The sequence below is a fragment of the Rhipicephalus sanguineus genome, chromosome 8, assembly GCF_013339695.2.
Source record: "Rhipicephalus sanguineus isolate Rsan-2018 chromosome 8, BIME_Rsan_1.4, whole genome shotgun sequence".
In the NCBI taxonomy this organism is placed as follows: Eukaryota; Metazoa; Arthropoda; class Arachnida; order Ixodida; family Ixodidae; genus Rhipicephalus; species Rhipicephalus sanguineus.
Genome location: NC_051183.1, coordinates 103,645,869 through 103,661,526, shown reverse-complemented (window position 1 = coordinate 103,661,526; position 15,658 = coordinate 103,645,869). Strand labels below are relative to the sequence as shown.

The following is a 15,658-nucleotide window of genomic DNA, read 5'->3' as shown; positions in this document are numbered from 1 at the left end:
CGCCGCTCGTGGTTATGAGGGCGTGTGTGAAGCAATTGTGTTCTTCTTTCGCTTGATATCATTATTTCGTTCATCCTTAACGAGGCTCTCCTTCCGGCAGACTTGATGCCTTCAGGTAGCATGCGAGGTCTTATTTGTCAGCTGCCAACTCCTTAAAAATTTTACGTGATGTTGGACGCCAGCTGGCAGAAAGAAAAGAAATTCCAGACTCGCTTTCATGAATACACACGGTGCTGACTCCAAGGATTACACGCACAGAAAATACGCGATAAAGTGGACGGCAGTACGGCCGCTGCTGTAGCTCAATTGTTAGAGCACCGGACGCGTTATCCGTAGGTTGCAGGTTCGGTGAACGTTTTGTAGACATCAATGCCTTCACATTTACATCGGCATTACAGCAACACAATCGAAGGACTACAAATAATGTCCCCTACACCGTCATTGACTTCACTGTCTATTACGGTTTATTAGCCTTGTGGCTAAGAAAAAAAAAAACGAGCCCTTAATTGCCCACCCTATTTCGCTCGTTTAAGAGCAAATATTTTGTTACGTTCCTTTTATTTGATTTTTTTTATTATTTCTATAGCGTCGCTTCGCTACCTATGGGTCACGCCGCAAAAGGGCAGGCCGAGGTGGCTTACGCTACACGTGCTCCTGCTTCAGCGTGCAATCCTTGTTAAATTCATCCTTACAACGGTCCAACGCCTGCAGCAATCGGCTCAGGTCATGAAACGCCATTAATATAGACCACGCTCAAGAGCATGGTTTTATTTTTCACGCAATTGATAATCCTGATAGTTGCGAGGCGGTGGCACCTCTCAGCGAAGCCTAATATGAATTGCCGAGCCCAAATTTTAGCTCAAAGGGAAGGTGCCTGCTCAAACAATAACATTTTATTTTGTCTCGCTGCGACTGCTCCGCTTTCGAAACCGAGAATCCTCGCCATTACACATACTATTTGGCTCTTTTCACGGTGCTTCATCTTTGGCAGGAACGTGAAGGCGCCAATGCTATTATTCGCTCTCTACATATGACACATGAGACTTGTTTGGAATCGAGCTCCATGTGAACGATTTCTATCTTTTACTCAACAAACAAAGAGCTGTTTTGACGGAGATGCGAGAGTTTTCTTTGTTCAAAGAGGAATGGAGCGGCCATAGGAGGATCCAAAAATAATACTTTACGACGAGAAGGTGGAAGCGAACTCACGGAAAAGAAGTCACATGTTGCAGACGAGCATACAGGTAAAACTCGATCTAAGGAAACTAAATTTTAAGAAGTTCCCTATCTAGCCAATACATTTTCATTCCCATGTAGTTATACATAGAAGTCAATGTTATTGTCAACCCAAATTAACGAAACCAACTTCGCAGCAAACCCAATTTATCGAAGATTTTGCTGGAAAAATTATTAAATGAAGCAGTGCTTTTTTTCTAATTTTGGCACAGACGAGTTTATTTCTAGCCTGCGCTCTATGACCATGGCGTTAGAAGACGTAGCCACCCTAGTCGCCGACCCTAATTTCATTTTTATGAAGTTGCACGGCGCGCTATGCATCCACAGAACAACGGATTCAACAGTCGGTATTGCATTTGCGTACCAGATGACTTTTGGGGCCGCGATGGTTCATAGTCCTTGCGAGTTATCCCACATGAACACTACGGTGGTTGCTTTCGTTTTTTCACCGTTTATATGACAGATGAGACTGATCGTCTCCTCGCAACTTCTTTCTCGGCCTGTTAGCAAATTCAGTGCATTTGATCGCCCCGTCTTTCAATATCGGCAGCCTGCCAGAGCTTCGGGTGACCGTCTACGTGGCCTGCATAGCCGAGATATGCGAGGCTGCATGACCAGGCTGTCCTAACGTACTTTTTACACGCGCAGGTGTGCGCTAGCTGCAAATGCTATGCCACGGTATAGCTTTAGAATGTTGCTACGTTAGAGTTTCAGATTTCGAAAGAGCAAGAACTTGCTTTCTCGATTTTACGAACTTTCCTACCTAATCAACTAATTCGAGCGTCTGGATGTCTTCGTTTAATTCAGTGTCAATGGTGTAGCCTTCAGTATTGGTGGGCACTCATGAAAAGTACCATGAATGTCTACATCAACGCTTTCGATCATGGTGTAAAAATGCTTTAAAAAGGCGATCGGGGGCAATACTTTTAGCTGATATGATGAGATGCACCACAAAATTATAAAGCGCGCACCACGTGTTAGGAAGCGCGTTCGGAAGAAGTACAAAAGACATGATCAGAGCCGTGCTCCTGCTCAGCAGCACTTTCAAATCGAAAGGACTTTGAAGATCGGTGAAGACCACCTACGTAAAGAGGCCTTCCTCGTCGTGTGACAGCGGTATGAATGAAACTGAACAATAATAAAATGAGAGAGAAATCCACCATGACGAATTTCGGTACTTCAATTAATTGAAAGCAACGCAGTGTAGAGTCAAGTGATGCCTAACTTGGACAGACTCGTGGTTTAGGCGGCTTCCACAATGTCCAACTGTCTGCTACCCCTTTGATGGCGCTGAAGGATGGTGTTGACAGACAGGTGTGCACATGTACAATCCTAGAAGGGGTGTGACAAGGGTGAGCTGGTCGGTCTTTCACTGAATTGTGGTGCTCTCGCAGGAGCACACTAATGCGGCATCTCACCTGCCCTACATACACACGATCGCAGGAAAGCTTTGACAACACATTCATTCAATAGATCTTCATGGGGTAAATGCAGCGGGGAATTTGTTCATGGTATATATCCTCCTGAGACCTGAGCAAATTTGTGGCCACACAGGTGAAATCAAAACACATTTTTGGAATGCACACACACGCTGTATTAAACCAGAAAAAAATTGCGTCTGTACGGCAAGCACTTTGTGCGCAGCAGTCTGTGCATTATAATGCACACTGGGGTCTCAATGCACGGAAAACGAACGACACTTGCCTATAACGAGATTTTTACATTTGCTCGCGAAAAGCACGCTTATTTGTTGTGAAACTGCCTGCAGAAGTTTCGCGCGGATGTGATGCAAAGAACGATGTTGCACGTGATGCACCGGAACTTTGTGCGCTGAGCATAGGCGTGCGCAGGGTTCCCCATCAGGGGGAGTGAAGGTTCGTCGCAGCGCCCCCCCCCCCCTACTAAGTCAATGTACGAGGCAGATTTTGCCACCCCCCACGTAGGTGACAGGGGGGTCAACGTATGGGGCCGATTTTGCGCCCCCCCCCCTCTTAGGTGACAAGGGGGGGCGGCCGACCCCCTGCACCGTGCGCACGCCTATTGCGCTGAGAATATCATCTGTTTCGGCACCTCGAGGAGGATCCCTAGTTCCCAAGCTCTGAAATGTGGCTTGCTTGCGCAGTTTTTCTCTCAGAAGGCGTGGGCCCGACCTTGGCTTTCAGCAGCTTCCATCGTGACTCATTAGGGATCTTTCCAGTACGGTACGCAAAGCATTGCGTTGGCTTTTCGCGCAACTGCGCATGCGTCGTACTCTTCCGCTTGCGGGCTCCCGTTAAGTGACGCAAATAGCGGGCCACAAACGCTAACGCTAACTTAGCGTACGCTATTCGAAAACTTCCTATTGTGAAATTCTGCATACCTGTCTTCCGGCAACAGGTAATGGGGAAGGGACAGCCTCATCGTATGAGAATTCTAGGTCCGAGGTGTCGTTGCTGGTCATTGACTCAAGAACACGTTTCTTTATCACTGATTCCTAGGTGAAACAAACGCCAAAGCTTAATGCCAAAGAGTAACGAACCGCATCAGATTCGCAAACATACGGAGGAAAAGGCACGTATTGAGACCGTGTGTGCATTATAATGCACACTTCAAGAAAACAGCTTGTGATAGCAAAAATACTAGGGTTAGGGTTACATGACGTGCGGAAATTATCCCTAAACCCTTCCTAAGTAGATTTAAACAACAATTAAGAAATATGACACAATGATTATTGAGCAATTTGTGAATTACTTGGACGCCGTGAGCAGAACGTCGAAGACGAGAATGACGCCATGTTTCAAAGCGGGAAACCAGACCTCCCACTGTAGTATGCTTCCTGTATTGCTGGCCAGATGGCACCACATGATAGAGCATGCGATTGCACCAAGAATGTTGGCTCCAATAGTGGCGCGAATTTCGAAAACCGGGAAAAAACAAATGTTCATTTTAATGCACGTGGGGTCTGAAGAGGATATTCTGAAAGACGTACATAAGTGAGTATGCCATATCTCACTGGCTACAATTCGCCTTTCAATGTGTACTTGAATATTAGAAGTTAACAAGCTTTTATTGACACGACAGCTTTCGATCTTGTGTGCTTTAGATTTGCTGTTTATAAGTAGTACTTATGCTGCAAAAACTATTTCCCCCCTCTGAGAGCCTAATCCACAAGTAAGCTGTTGCTGTGAGCTTCCAGGAATGCTCGACTTTCAGCATGTACGAGTAAACACTGGGATGAAGTCGTAACTTACCCGAGGTTTTCAGTTTTGACTTAGAAACTATTGCACAATCACGTATTGTATGACGAAATGTATAGTTGGTCACATCATGTGTTGCTGAAAGTAAAGATAAGTAAGAAGTTTTAAACACGCAAGGAACGGGTTTATTGATGGACTACTTTGTCCCCACACTAACTGTTAGTGTTTTGTAGATCTCGTCTACTTTTTTCTCGAGGAGAACTGCCGTGAGTGTCGAATATCAAGCTAACGACATTGAGAGCAAATTTATAACCCGCCAGGATCCTCAGTGCCGCGAAGCCGGGAAGTCCCGTCGGTGGCTTGCCTGAAACCTATATGTACCAACGCCTCAACTTACTGTATGCCTGGAACGCGGCTCTCTTTTTCATAGAGAGCGTCCCGCCAGAGCCAACCGTGTAGGCCCAGCCTCCTACCGCGTCTTCCGACCGGACGCCGCGGGAGTGTCCTCGCCGCCGTACCCCTTAGTGATGTCACATGATGTTGGCACCTGTTCGAAGACGGCTGCGAAGGCAATGCGTGTTTACAAGGGAAATGCTGTGTGAGCCGCTGGTCACTGCACTTAAAGGGATGGGAGAACATGCGAGGGAATACCAGCGCGTTCGCGGCTCACGTTTCAGGCAATGTGGTAAAGTAAGGAAGAGTTGCCCAGACGAGTACTTCTCGGGGCTCTAGCGAGATTTTAATTAGAGTTGGCCGGGAATCCCTATAGGTACCCGAAGGGTGCGTATAATCGCCAATAGTTCGCCGGGCACCTTTCCACAATCTACGGCGTGCGTGACCAACTGCAGCGCGACTGTGTGGCGGCGGCGATCCGGCATGCCTGTCATCAGACTCTCCCAAGCAAGCCAGTGTTCGGGTGTGTCGCGACTCCTTACTTAAAGAGTTGTACCACGATTCACCACCACCAATGGTTACGCGTACCGGAGTACCTCCTCAAAAAAAACAACTGTCATGGCGGAAAGGCTGCTGTCGCCACGGCTTCCATTCACGTGTATACTCGTTTGATCGGCTGTTTGGAAATCCAGATGTTTTAGAACACAGTACAAACTCCACGACACAATGCAGGTGGTTTTGTCGCTGCCTCCGAGCGCCATAAAATTACTTGGTATTCAGATTAGCAACTAGAATTGGGCACATATTTCGGAGTCTGCTGCTTGAATATCAGTTATCGTTTCCACAGAGTATTTCATTTCTCACAATTGCACAACTGCCTCACCCCGTACATTATTAGCGAAAATCAGTGAAATTTTCTCAGCAAAGTAATCTGTATTGGCTTGTTAAGTAAGTCGTGGCGTGCTTTCTACGCACCGTGATATGTTACGCATCATAGTAATTTTTTCCTTGATGATGGGAAAAGAGTGGATATACGCATGCGCCTTTGCCGCGTAGCAGCTTTTATTTTAGTGTTGTTTTCTACCTTGGAATGTAATCCGTGTGTCCCCGTATGCGACAATATCGTTCAGAGAATAAGTGATGGTTAAAAAGTAAGAAAAATATAGCTTAAAAATTCTTAATGACTTACTGCTATCCACAGATGTGAATGCGTTTAATGCAAAAAATTTATCTTCCGGATAAATTGGCCTGTAGGGGGCACTTGAATTCCACCTATTACAGAAATACAATTTACAACTCGTGGCTTTCAAGGTATTTGCTGAATCCCCACCCTCCTGTTATCTTTCAATGGGCACACAGAACAAATATTACATGGTTGATACTGGAGATCAGTATACCAAGCACAATTGCATGAATGTCCTGACATTAAAATAAGAACAATTAGTGATATTGTACAACCAGATTAATCAGGTCTTACATATTACGGTGCAAATTGTCGCGGCTGTTAAAAGAGCTCCTCTTCCACTCTACCGCAAATTCGCTGATTATTCGTCTACCACAGGTAGAAAAGTTACTCCTGGTCAAACCGTGTTGTGCTCGCCCTTTCGGGTTTTCAGAAAGACTTCACGGCCTCGTCTCAGTCACGCTCCCTGCATCCGTAGAGTGTACTTCTTTATATCGAACAATAGGACCATCTAACTAGCATTTAAATCCTCTTTCATTTATTCGAGCATTTGCTCAACAGGTTCAATCTTTGTGTGAATTACATTCACGCACAAAACCGCCAAACTATAATATTCTATCGATATCTCACGTACGACATGCACGTGTTGCTTTTCTGTGTAATATTTGAATAAGTACTTATTAACCGCTCAACAAATTGCTTTAAAAAGACGGTTGATCCCTCCGTCATAGGAATCGGAATAACACGAAAGTAAAGCGTGCCCTTACAGAAGTAACTGAATGCTTACTGTACATTGATATAAGAGAGTTTGCACAATGAATATTGATGTCTGGCAGCTAATGTCGCTTTTAACATACATGCACCCACTTTGATACTTGGTGGTACATCTCCATCCCGTCGACTATCGTCCATGTTAAATGATTAAACAAACCGTTGTGGTAGCTGTAGTAGTTAACGGTGAAAGCGTAATCAGAGAACGAGGTGTGATAGCCAGAAGAGCGTCGCATATTGGACGCAGAACTTGGTCGCTATCCCGTGGCATGTTAAAATGTGATTGAACACCACGGCCGGAGTAGAGGGAAACGCAAAGCGCGTCGTGCCGCCCCGGTAGCCCGGCCGCGATTTTTTCGGGGCGAGCGCGTGAGAATGGAACGCGGTGTTACAGCCAGGTGAGGCAGGCGCGCGTCGCAGAGCTATTTTAAAGACGATAGTCTTTCTTGGGATACTTAAACGGAGAAATTTCGGTCTGTCTGTCTGTCTGTCTGTCTGTCTGTCTGTCTGTCTGTCTGTTTGTCGGCACGTCACTCGATTCAGCCACTCGGCCAAAGTTGAACCACTTGCCTAAGGGCCAGCCATCTTGAACTGGTACGGCTGTTCATAATTGTGAACGTTGTCGATCAAAAAGTAAATATCACGCATATCTGAGGCGCAACATCACTAGCTAAGTATTAGGTGGTGTGTTCCTTTTATAGAAAATGCATACATACGTAATTCCAAAGACCCTACTTTCTGAAGCTGCGCTGAAAATGCGACTGCGCTGAAACTTGCCTTCCTCCGTGCCCTCTGCACGAGCTCATTGTTGTGTTTCGGTTTCGGTTCTGCATTGCACTGTACGAATGCCATGGGGCGCCGCTCTGGCATTCCTGTTTTACGCAGGCGACGTGTAAATAAAAGAGTGTGGGAGAGTACTCGCTGAGGGCGGACGTTTCTTCTGCTTCAGCGCATCGCTCCAAACCGCGTGTTAGGGCTGGTTGGCGTCCCCACCGGTTGCGTTGGTCACCACCGCTCTTCGCCTGCTGCTGCGCCGGGGCTACCAGCCCGCAACACAGCACTCATGTTTCCCGACGTATTGCCAGTTGGCGTCCATATCTCACGCAGCGCCTCTTCTATCGTCTTTAGACGTCATTTGCAGCGAAGCACGCAGATACGCGGCCAATTTTTTGGTTTGTATTAGCGTGATGCTGAGCGACGCCGACGATTTTTCAACGCTTGGGCAAAGGTCGCCACCTAGTGGTGTGTTAAGGCATTGACGAAATTCAACTTCTATTGAAAACGCGCCGAATGGGACGGACGCGTAACGCGTTGCAGGTGCTAGTCGCGGAGGCCACAGCAATGACGAATCACTTTACCTTCCCACCCCCAGAGGTCAACACCACCCAGCCGACCGGGAGAGTGGTAGACATAAAAGGCGCGTTCGTAAAGCCTCCAGAGTCTGTAACCGTAGCGCAGTGGATAGCGTGCCCGGCATCTATTGTTGCGGACCGAGCGGTCGTGGGTTCGATGCCCGTTGACGGTGCCTTTTTTTTCTTTGCCATTTGATTGTGTATATTTTTTCGACGTCATTTCCGTGACGGAAATACGTCACTGAAGTCTTGCTGGACCCCGGCTAAAAAAGTTATTTCGTTTTGCCTGAGAAACACATGCTTCGTAAGGGTTGTTTGGCTGAAATAGCAAAATATATAATTTATTGCCCAACTAAAGACAGCCTTCCCACTGACAACAATAATTTAGGTTCTGGTTTCTATAACTTCAGTAACCATCACTCAAAATAACCTTGCAGGTTAGAAGCTTTGCGCAATGAACCTTTGCGGGTCCGAACAGAATCTCATATAGAGCACTCCGAGCACCAGCAGACTATATCTAGGGCCTGAATTCGCGTTTGTATTCGCTGACTGATTAAGAATCAGCACGTTGGGAAAACATCTAACTCTGTTTTTTTTATTTTTGTTCTTTTTTGCACACATCATTTATATATACACTGAAAACGAGCACGCATCGCACTGGCAGAAAGAAAAAATAAAAATATACAACTAAACCGTGAAATCAGTCCTAAACTAGCAGTTTCTGTGTTCATTGGAGAGACGAGGCACAAACGCTGATCTCACCAAGGTTCTTGATGGGAGACAAGCCTTCGAGTGGAGCGCGAGGACCACTGTTCGAAACAGCCTTCCAAGGGTGCTGGTCGAAGAGGAGGCACCGACGCCGTGGCCGCGTCCCCGCCGGACACCCACGCCAGAGCTCGCGCGCCAAGCCCGCCAGCTCAGCATGTCCACGGGCACAGGACGTCATGCAGCAACCGCACGTCAGAGACGCGCCGCCATGGCCTGCTCGTACGTGGCAGGTCCGTCCAGACTCAGCTGATCACCAAGGTTCGGGTCCGGCACCGGACGGCCAAGTACATAGCCCGTCTACTTCGCTGCTTCTTTCGTGTCCCTTTCTTTCCTAACACTTCACGCTTTCATCCTCGTGCATACCGTGGCCTTCTCCGATTGGCACTTGCTTTCCTTCGTTATTTTGTTTTTCCCGCGCTCGTGCAACTTTCTTCGTCTTTTTCGTCTCCTCGATCTTGCCATGGCGGGAACTTCGAACACTCGCGCACCTCACTCATTACACCCCCCCCCCCCCCAAGAAATCTTTCACTGTGGCCCAGCTCTTTCCATATTACGGAGCTTCCAGGCTAAGAGAAAACAATTTGCACACCGGCGTCGTACAAGACGTGTCACTAAAAGTATCCTATAGTGAATAGTATTGTTTTAAAACTCTTGTGAGACAACCTTTAGGCCGCAAGACTCTTTTTTATTGCCGCCGAGTGTGAGCCCACCTGCTCAGGCTCAAGCGGTGAGGATGAGTATATAGAGGTGAGAATACGAAGCGTACGAATAATGCTCACACGAATTTCCCCGCTCGCGGTAGCTGCCAGCCTGGCCGCGACTTAGACTGTGAAGTATGCCTAACGAAAAGTTTCAGACGCAAAACGTGCACAATATCTGAATCACGGCAGTGACGGTCGGGAGCAACATCAACGGAAGTGAAACAAGAGTTTACAGGGAACGTTTGTTCATTAATTTTGGAGCGCCGAAGGAATCGCGAGTGGAAATTTTCACACAATCCGGGAACACGTGCAGGCGTCCAAAGAAGCATTTCGTCGCCAGGACCGGAAAGAGACGTCACAAAGGGAGCTCTCATACCGCTGTTTGCGATCGTGTTCACTGGCTTGTCTACTGAGACGAGCAAGTTGCTGCCATTTTTCTAGTCAGTTTGAAGCAAGTTGCCGACTTTTTGAAGTGTAGTTGTGGAATTATTGCCTGGAGTGCGCAGGAATGAATCGTCGATTGCGAATGTCGCCAAACGGCCGTAAACGAGGTAGATCGGTGAGTACCCAGTAGTGCGCTGGACAGCGGTATTATGAGCAAACATCACAAATGGTAAGATTGTGTCCCAGGTGTCACGATTTTGCCCAATATACAAAATTATCATATAAATTATTGTTTGCTAGAAGCGTTATGTTATGCGTTTCGTTTTAGGGTGGTATGCTGATGTGTTGTGAACTGTGCCGCAAGTTTTAGCATTTTGTCAATTACTGTGAATCGAAAATCTTGCAGGGATCGCTTAAGAGGACGCAGGGAGCACCATGAAGCAAGGCAATGGCTTCAAGAAAGAAAATGGCTATGTCAGAGGCAGAAGTAGGGCTTAGAGGAGCGGTCTCTGCGTACCGCGTGAGGTGAGCAACCAGTGTCCCGATTCATCAATATTCTGCAGACGTTACGGAAAGAGGTCCGACTAGGTCCATTCCAACAATGGCAAAATATTTCGTGGTGCATGCGATGGGCAGTAACATGCCAGCCGGAGGTGATAGCTGTCGATTGCGCCGTTGTCATAGAGCGTAAGAAACGCTTCGCAAACTTCTTTTTCGCGATGTCCGAGCGTAGTGAAGGGTTCGCTAAAATCTGTCGTAGTTCGTGCTTAAATGTGGACTAATCCACGAAGTCGAGCCCACGGTTGAAAACCAAGTCTTGGCTATATCGGTCAGGAGGAAGGCTACGCGAGCGAGTTTTGCAGGGTCGCCCTAGTGGTTAAGTGCACTGGTGCGGTCGCGCTGCTCCAACCAGTCTTCAACGTCGTCCGCACGAAGGCCACCGAACACCGGTAGATCCTTCTGAGTGGTGGTGACTAAGCAGGAAGCAGTTTCAATCGGGACACGGGGCGTGGATGCGCCACGGTTGGAGCGCTCGTCTTGTGACATTACCGAAGTGTGTTAGTGCAAATGGCGCCTTGAACGGGGCTTCAGAAGTGTGTTGTAGTAGAACACTTAGAGGCACTGGTAGAGCGGGACCATCGGGGCACCAGACAGCACAATCCATTACTTGTTAGACAACGTTCAGGCCACAAGACTCTTCTTTGCCGCTGACCCTGATTCCCGCTGCTCAGGCCCAAGCGGTGATGATTAGTATATACAGGTGAGAAGATGAAGCGTATGAATAATGCTCACACTGTATAGTAATCTTTACTGTTCAAGCAGCACTGCACCTATCATGGCACTGCGTCTGATGACACTGTCATTCCTACTGAGCATTAACGTGGAACTCATCTGCTGCACGCTTAGGGGCGTGCAACGGTGGGTTGTCTTCGCGCGACACCGATCGTCACCTCAACAGGTATGCCGGAGGCATTTGATGTTGCAAGCAAATAGACATTCAGTGGTTCACAGTACATACCGGCTAGAGTCGAGCAGCATTTACGGAGGCTAGGACTTGTTGACAAACGCCTGTGCGCTGTTGGCGATGGCAAAAAGCCGAAAAGCACAACATTCTTGCGAAACAGAAGGTGATTTTAGGCCTATGAAGCGATGGGGTAAAGACGCAGAACTGCCATCCCCCCAAAAAGCGGTATTTAATGGATGTGGGAGCGCAGGTGATTGCTGCAATTTCCATCACCACCTGCCACCCCCCAGAGGACCAGCTTGCATCTGGAGCAGCCAGGCTGCCAGGCTGTCGCGTCTTATCTGTAGCAGTGAAAGTGACAGCGGCAACATATGTGGTCGCTAATCACTTTGTGTATTATCCACAACGTAGAAAAAAATATTGGTCCCCATATTCTTCCACGTCACGTGCAGTGCAGCATTCACCATGTCTTTTCACGCTTTCAATTTGTGAAAGTTGGGGATTATTGTGTCTAATACGTGAAAGCCCATATTCCCCATCTGTGAAATCGGCACAATTCCAGAAAAGATGTGACTGAATGCCCGCAGTGCACCCCCTACACTTTGTTGCAGGGTGTTTGAAAAGGTGTACTTGGGGATCCTCGAAAATAAGTAAAATGTAATATATCCTCGCTCATTCATAGTTACATTTTACGTCGCTGCAGACATTGAAGGTCCCTAGTGATAAATATGGCAATAAAGACTGAAATGAAAATAACGATTTTTATTTGGAGCCGACACGCGCTATGGCAATTCCGAATAGCCAATTCCGCTAATTAAAGCGGTGTATGCATTCCCACCAAGTTTACCAGCAAAACCGACACGCGGGTTATCGCAACTAGCAGACGACCAGAATGACGCCATTATTCCCTTAAACGATTACGTGTGGTGTTCGTTCTTGTACATTCGTTAACCTCCGTGAGCCATTCCAGCATATAATCGCAAGCGCAGATGTACATCCGAAGTAAGTTTGTTGTTGCTATAAAGACGCTCGATCATTCTGGACCCGTCGAAGAGTGTGGCAGCTGAGGAGAAGTTGCGTTTCAATATTCAGCAAAAATTGCTATTGACCGTTCTTTTCTTTTTTTTTTTAATATAAAAGTGGAAATTACCTCTTTGCAGGAATGGTTTCAATTCTCTAAATTACTCGACCACCTCTCACTCGCAGTAAATTGTTAATGCATGTTATTTCTCTATTAGCGGCATATATAAGAGCTGTACTCATCTTAGGGTATGTGCCGCTACGGAAAAAGTAACTACGAAGACAGCAGCACATTTCACATTTGCCTTATTTTTCCGGAATTTAGGACACATTTGTTGAAACGTCGTCTATATGCTAACGAAGTCACGCAAGCTCCAAGGTGCTCCGTCGAGGTCTGCTAAACGGCTGTCTTCATCGTAAAGCCAGCACGTGTGTCAAACCTCGCTCTGGCGGCTCGCACAACCAAGTAACTATCACCCGTCGGGTTGGAGGAAGAAAGTTAACGTTCCAGCTGAAGCACAAAAAGCGTAATAGAAACATAAAGTGCACAAATTCAATGCTGAGACATAATCACATTTTCGCAACAAGAGTGTAGCAATGAATGCGATAGCAATAAATTGGAACAATAAACGAAGCAGGAGGAGTATCCAGCTCTTCTAGGATCCCATCTCGCGTAACCAGGGCTGAAAGTCATCGGGGCCTGGCCCCCGTCAAATTTTTAGGGGTGGGCTGCCCCTTGGTTGATCGGCTATAGCACTGCGGTAACCATTTCACAAGTGCTGCGGCTGCTGTTTTTGCAGTAGTGCTCCTTTCAATGGAATTATACCTATCTAGTTTTCAAGAAGGATTTAATCGCAATGATACAGTTGATGGGGCGTCAAAAAAGAACAAACAGGCGTCATCGTACTGCCGAATGCGATTCCTCGAGAATCTGCATACCATGGGTCACTAGGATGTTCGACGAATTCTCATGGCACACGACACTGTTTCACGAGGCACCTTTGCGTGAGGCTGCCTGCTCGTGGATCAGTGAAGTTTCACTGTAGTCTCTTTCGGTAACCGTGAATTCTCATTCGTTTAGTTGCGCATTATGAGTCTGCTGCAATGCCCATGACGCATGTTTTTGCTCCTTCTTAGGCAAGTAGGTGCGAAAGTGAAATATAGCACTGTCGAGCCTGATGTTCGAGTGCAGTGATTATGTTCTGGATTGCAGAATAACTTTCACCCAGAATAACACTCTTATATATATATATATATATATATATATATATATATATATATATATATATATATATATATAAAGTTGAAGGAGTGGTTGCCTTGGTTGCTGTACAAGTATGAGAGGTGGCACTTCAAGAACACTTCATTTTTTACGTCGACGTAATAAATGAAGTTTTCTTGAAGTGCCACCTCTCATACAACTATATATATATATATATATATATATATATATATATATATATATATATATATATATATATATTGTAAAGGCGTGTATTGACGGCGGGAGTGCGACGACGCTTTCGCGAAGCTCCGTCGTTTGTTGACGTCGCCTCCCATACTACGCCACTACGACCCTACAGCGCCTACAGAGGTACATACAGACGCCAGCGCTGTTGGCCTTGGCGCTGTCCTTGAGCAGCGCAAACCAGGGTTCCCTGAATATGTCGTGGCATATGCAAGTCGTACGCTCACAAATGCCGAGACCAATTGCACATTTGGACATCATCTGGGTCCTTACGAAGTTCCGACCATATTTGTATAGTCGCCCATTTGATGTAGGCACTAACCATCATGCACTGTGCTGGTTGTCATCATTGAAGGATCGATCAGGCCGCCTCGCCCGCTGGGCATTTCGCCTACATGACTACCATATCCACGTGCTGCACCGCAACGGACGCCAGCATGCTGACGCCGACATATTCTCGCGCTCCCCTTTCCCTGACGACAATACGCACAGCTCAATGTATCACAATGCCGTTTCTTCCATCGAGATTCACACTATCGCTACCGAACAAAGCAAGGATCAATGGATCGCTTCATTGATAGACTTGTTCACTGATCCATCGGCAACACCATCCACTAGCGCGTTGCGTCGTCAAGCCCACCATTTCGCCATTCGCCACGACCTCCTTCTCCGACAAAATTTCAACGCCGACGGCCACCAGTGGCTACTAGTAATACCCCGCAGTCTACGCTCCGACATATGCGAATAGTTCCACGCTGATCCGCAGTGTGCGCACCCTGGGGTCGAAAACGTACCACCGCATTCGCCAACAGTACTTTTGGCGAGGGATGTACCGTTACGTGTAGAAGTTTGTACGCTCCTGCATCGATTGTCATCGCCGCAAAACTTCAACGCTGGTCTACAACCTTTACGTTGCCGTGACCGGCTGTTTGGGCGCGTTGACATCAATTTGTATGGGCCACTTCTTCTAACGTCGGCTGGTAACCACTTGGTCATCGTCGCTGTAGGCCACCTTACGCAATACACCGAAACTGACGCCCAGAGCCGTATATTCCCTTTGGGAGAGTTCGGCGCTCTTTTGATCTCCCCGCCAGTCTGGGAACTGCTGCACTACAGTCTGGCAACAGCGCGCTTCCGCGCCACCGACGCCATTTCGTGCCGAGGTTTCTCGTGATGCTGTACCCGTGACGTCGCTGTCGGCATTTATGCTTCCTCTGTGACCGACCTGGTGTGTCTTTGCTGCTGTTCGTGCACGTGTCGGCTGCGTGGAACATCGTGGACCTGCACGGACGTCGCAATGGGGGCTTGCAGCGCAGTAGGCTGCCCTAAAGGCTCTGTTATACTCCGACGTGCGTTCGCGTCAAGCCGCGGCGGCGGGAGTTGGCGACGCTAGGTTCGTCACGTTATGTTGACGCGAAACCAGAGCACTCTATACTCCCACTTGCGCCACGCACTACGTCGCCTTGACGCATGCGCAATTGAGCGCACTCGGCGTCCCTTCTTCACGTAGAGAGGCAGACGCAGTTCAGTCTGGATAACGTCGCCGGCGTGGAATGCAGCATGTCGCATCTCGCGCCAGCTGCAGCCGGGGCGCGTTGACGGACGCTGGGCGCGTCAGTCGCATCGCGCGTTGGCCTATAGAGTGCTGCACGTTTGTTAGCGTAGCGTCACTGTGTCGAGCGTGCGCGCGCGTCGACGTTACGCTGGAGTATATCTGCCCCTTAACTCGCTGAAGAAAGGG

General features: G+C 47.6%; 1 protein-coding gene across 42 annotated transcripts in view; it reads right to left on the bottom strand.

The window, feature by feature from the left end:
* LOC119402282 (uncharacterized) overlaps positions 1–15,658 on the bottom strand; it is a 330,925-nt gene that overhangs the window by 107,885 nt on the left and 207,382 nt on the right. For 22 of the 42 annotated variants that reach the window (XR_007417199.1, XR_007417191.1, XR_007417192.1 and 19 more), the window contains 2 exons: positions 5,995–6,077; positions 4,467–4,550 (listed from right to left, as the gene is read on the bottom strand). The exons of 16 other annotated variants lie outside the window; for them this stretch is intronic. Coding sequence is in view for 2 of the 26 variants with exons in the window: in XM_037669415.1 (XP_037525343.1) it covers positions 4,467–4,550; positions 5,995–6,077 (167 nt within the window). In the remaining 24 variants the exon portion in view is untranslated. The remainder of the gene's footprint in view (positions 1–4,466; positions 4,551–5,994; positions 6,078–15,658) is intronic. 4 more of the 42 variants (XR_007417201.1, XR_007417202.1, XR_007417206.1 and 1 more) reach the window with 1 other exon arrangement.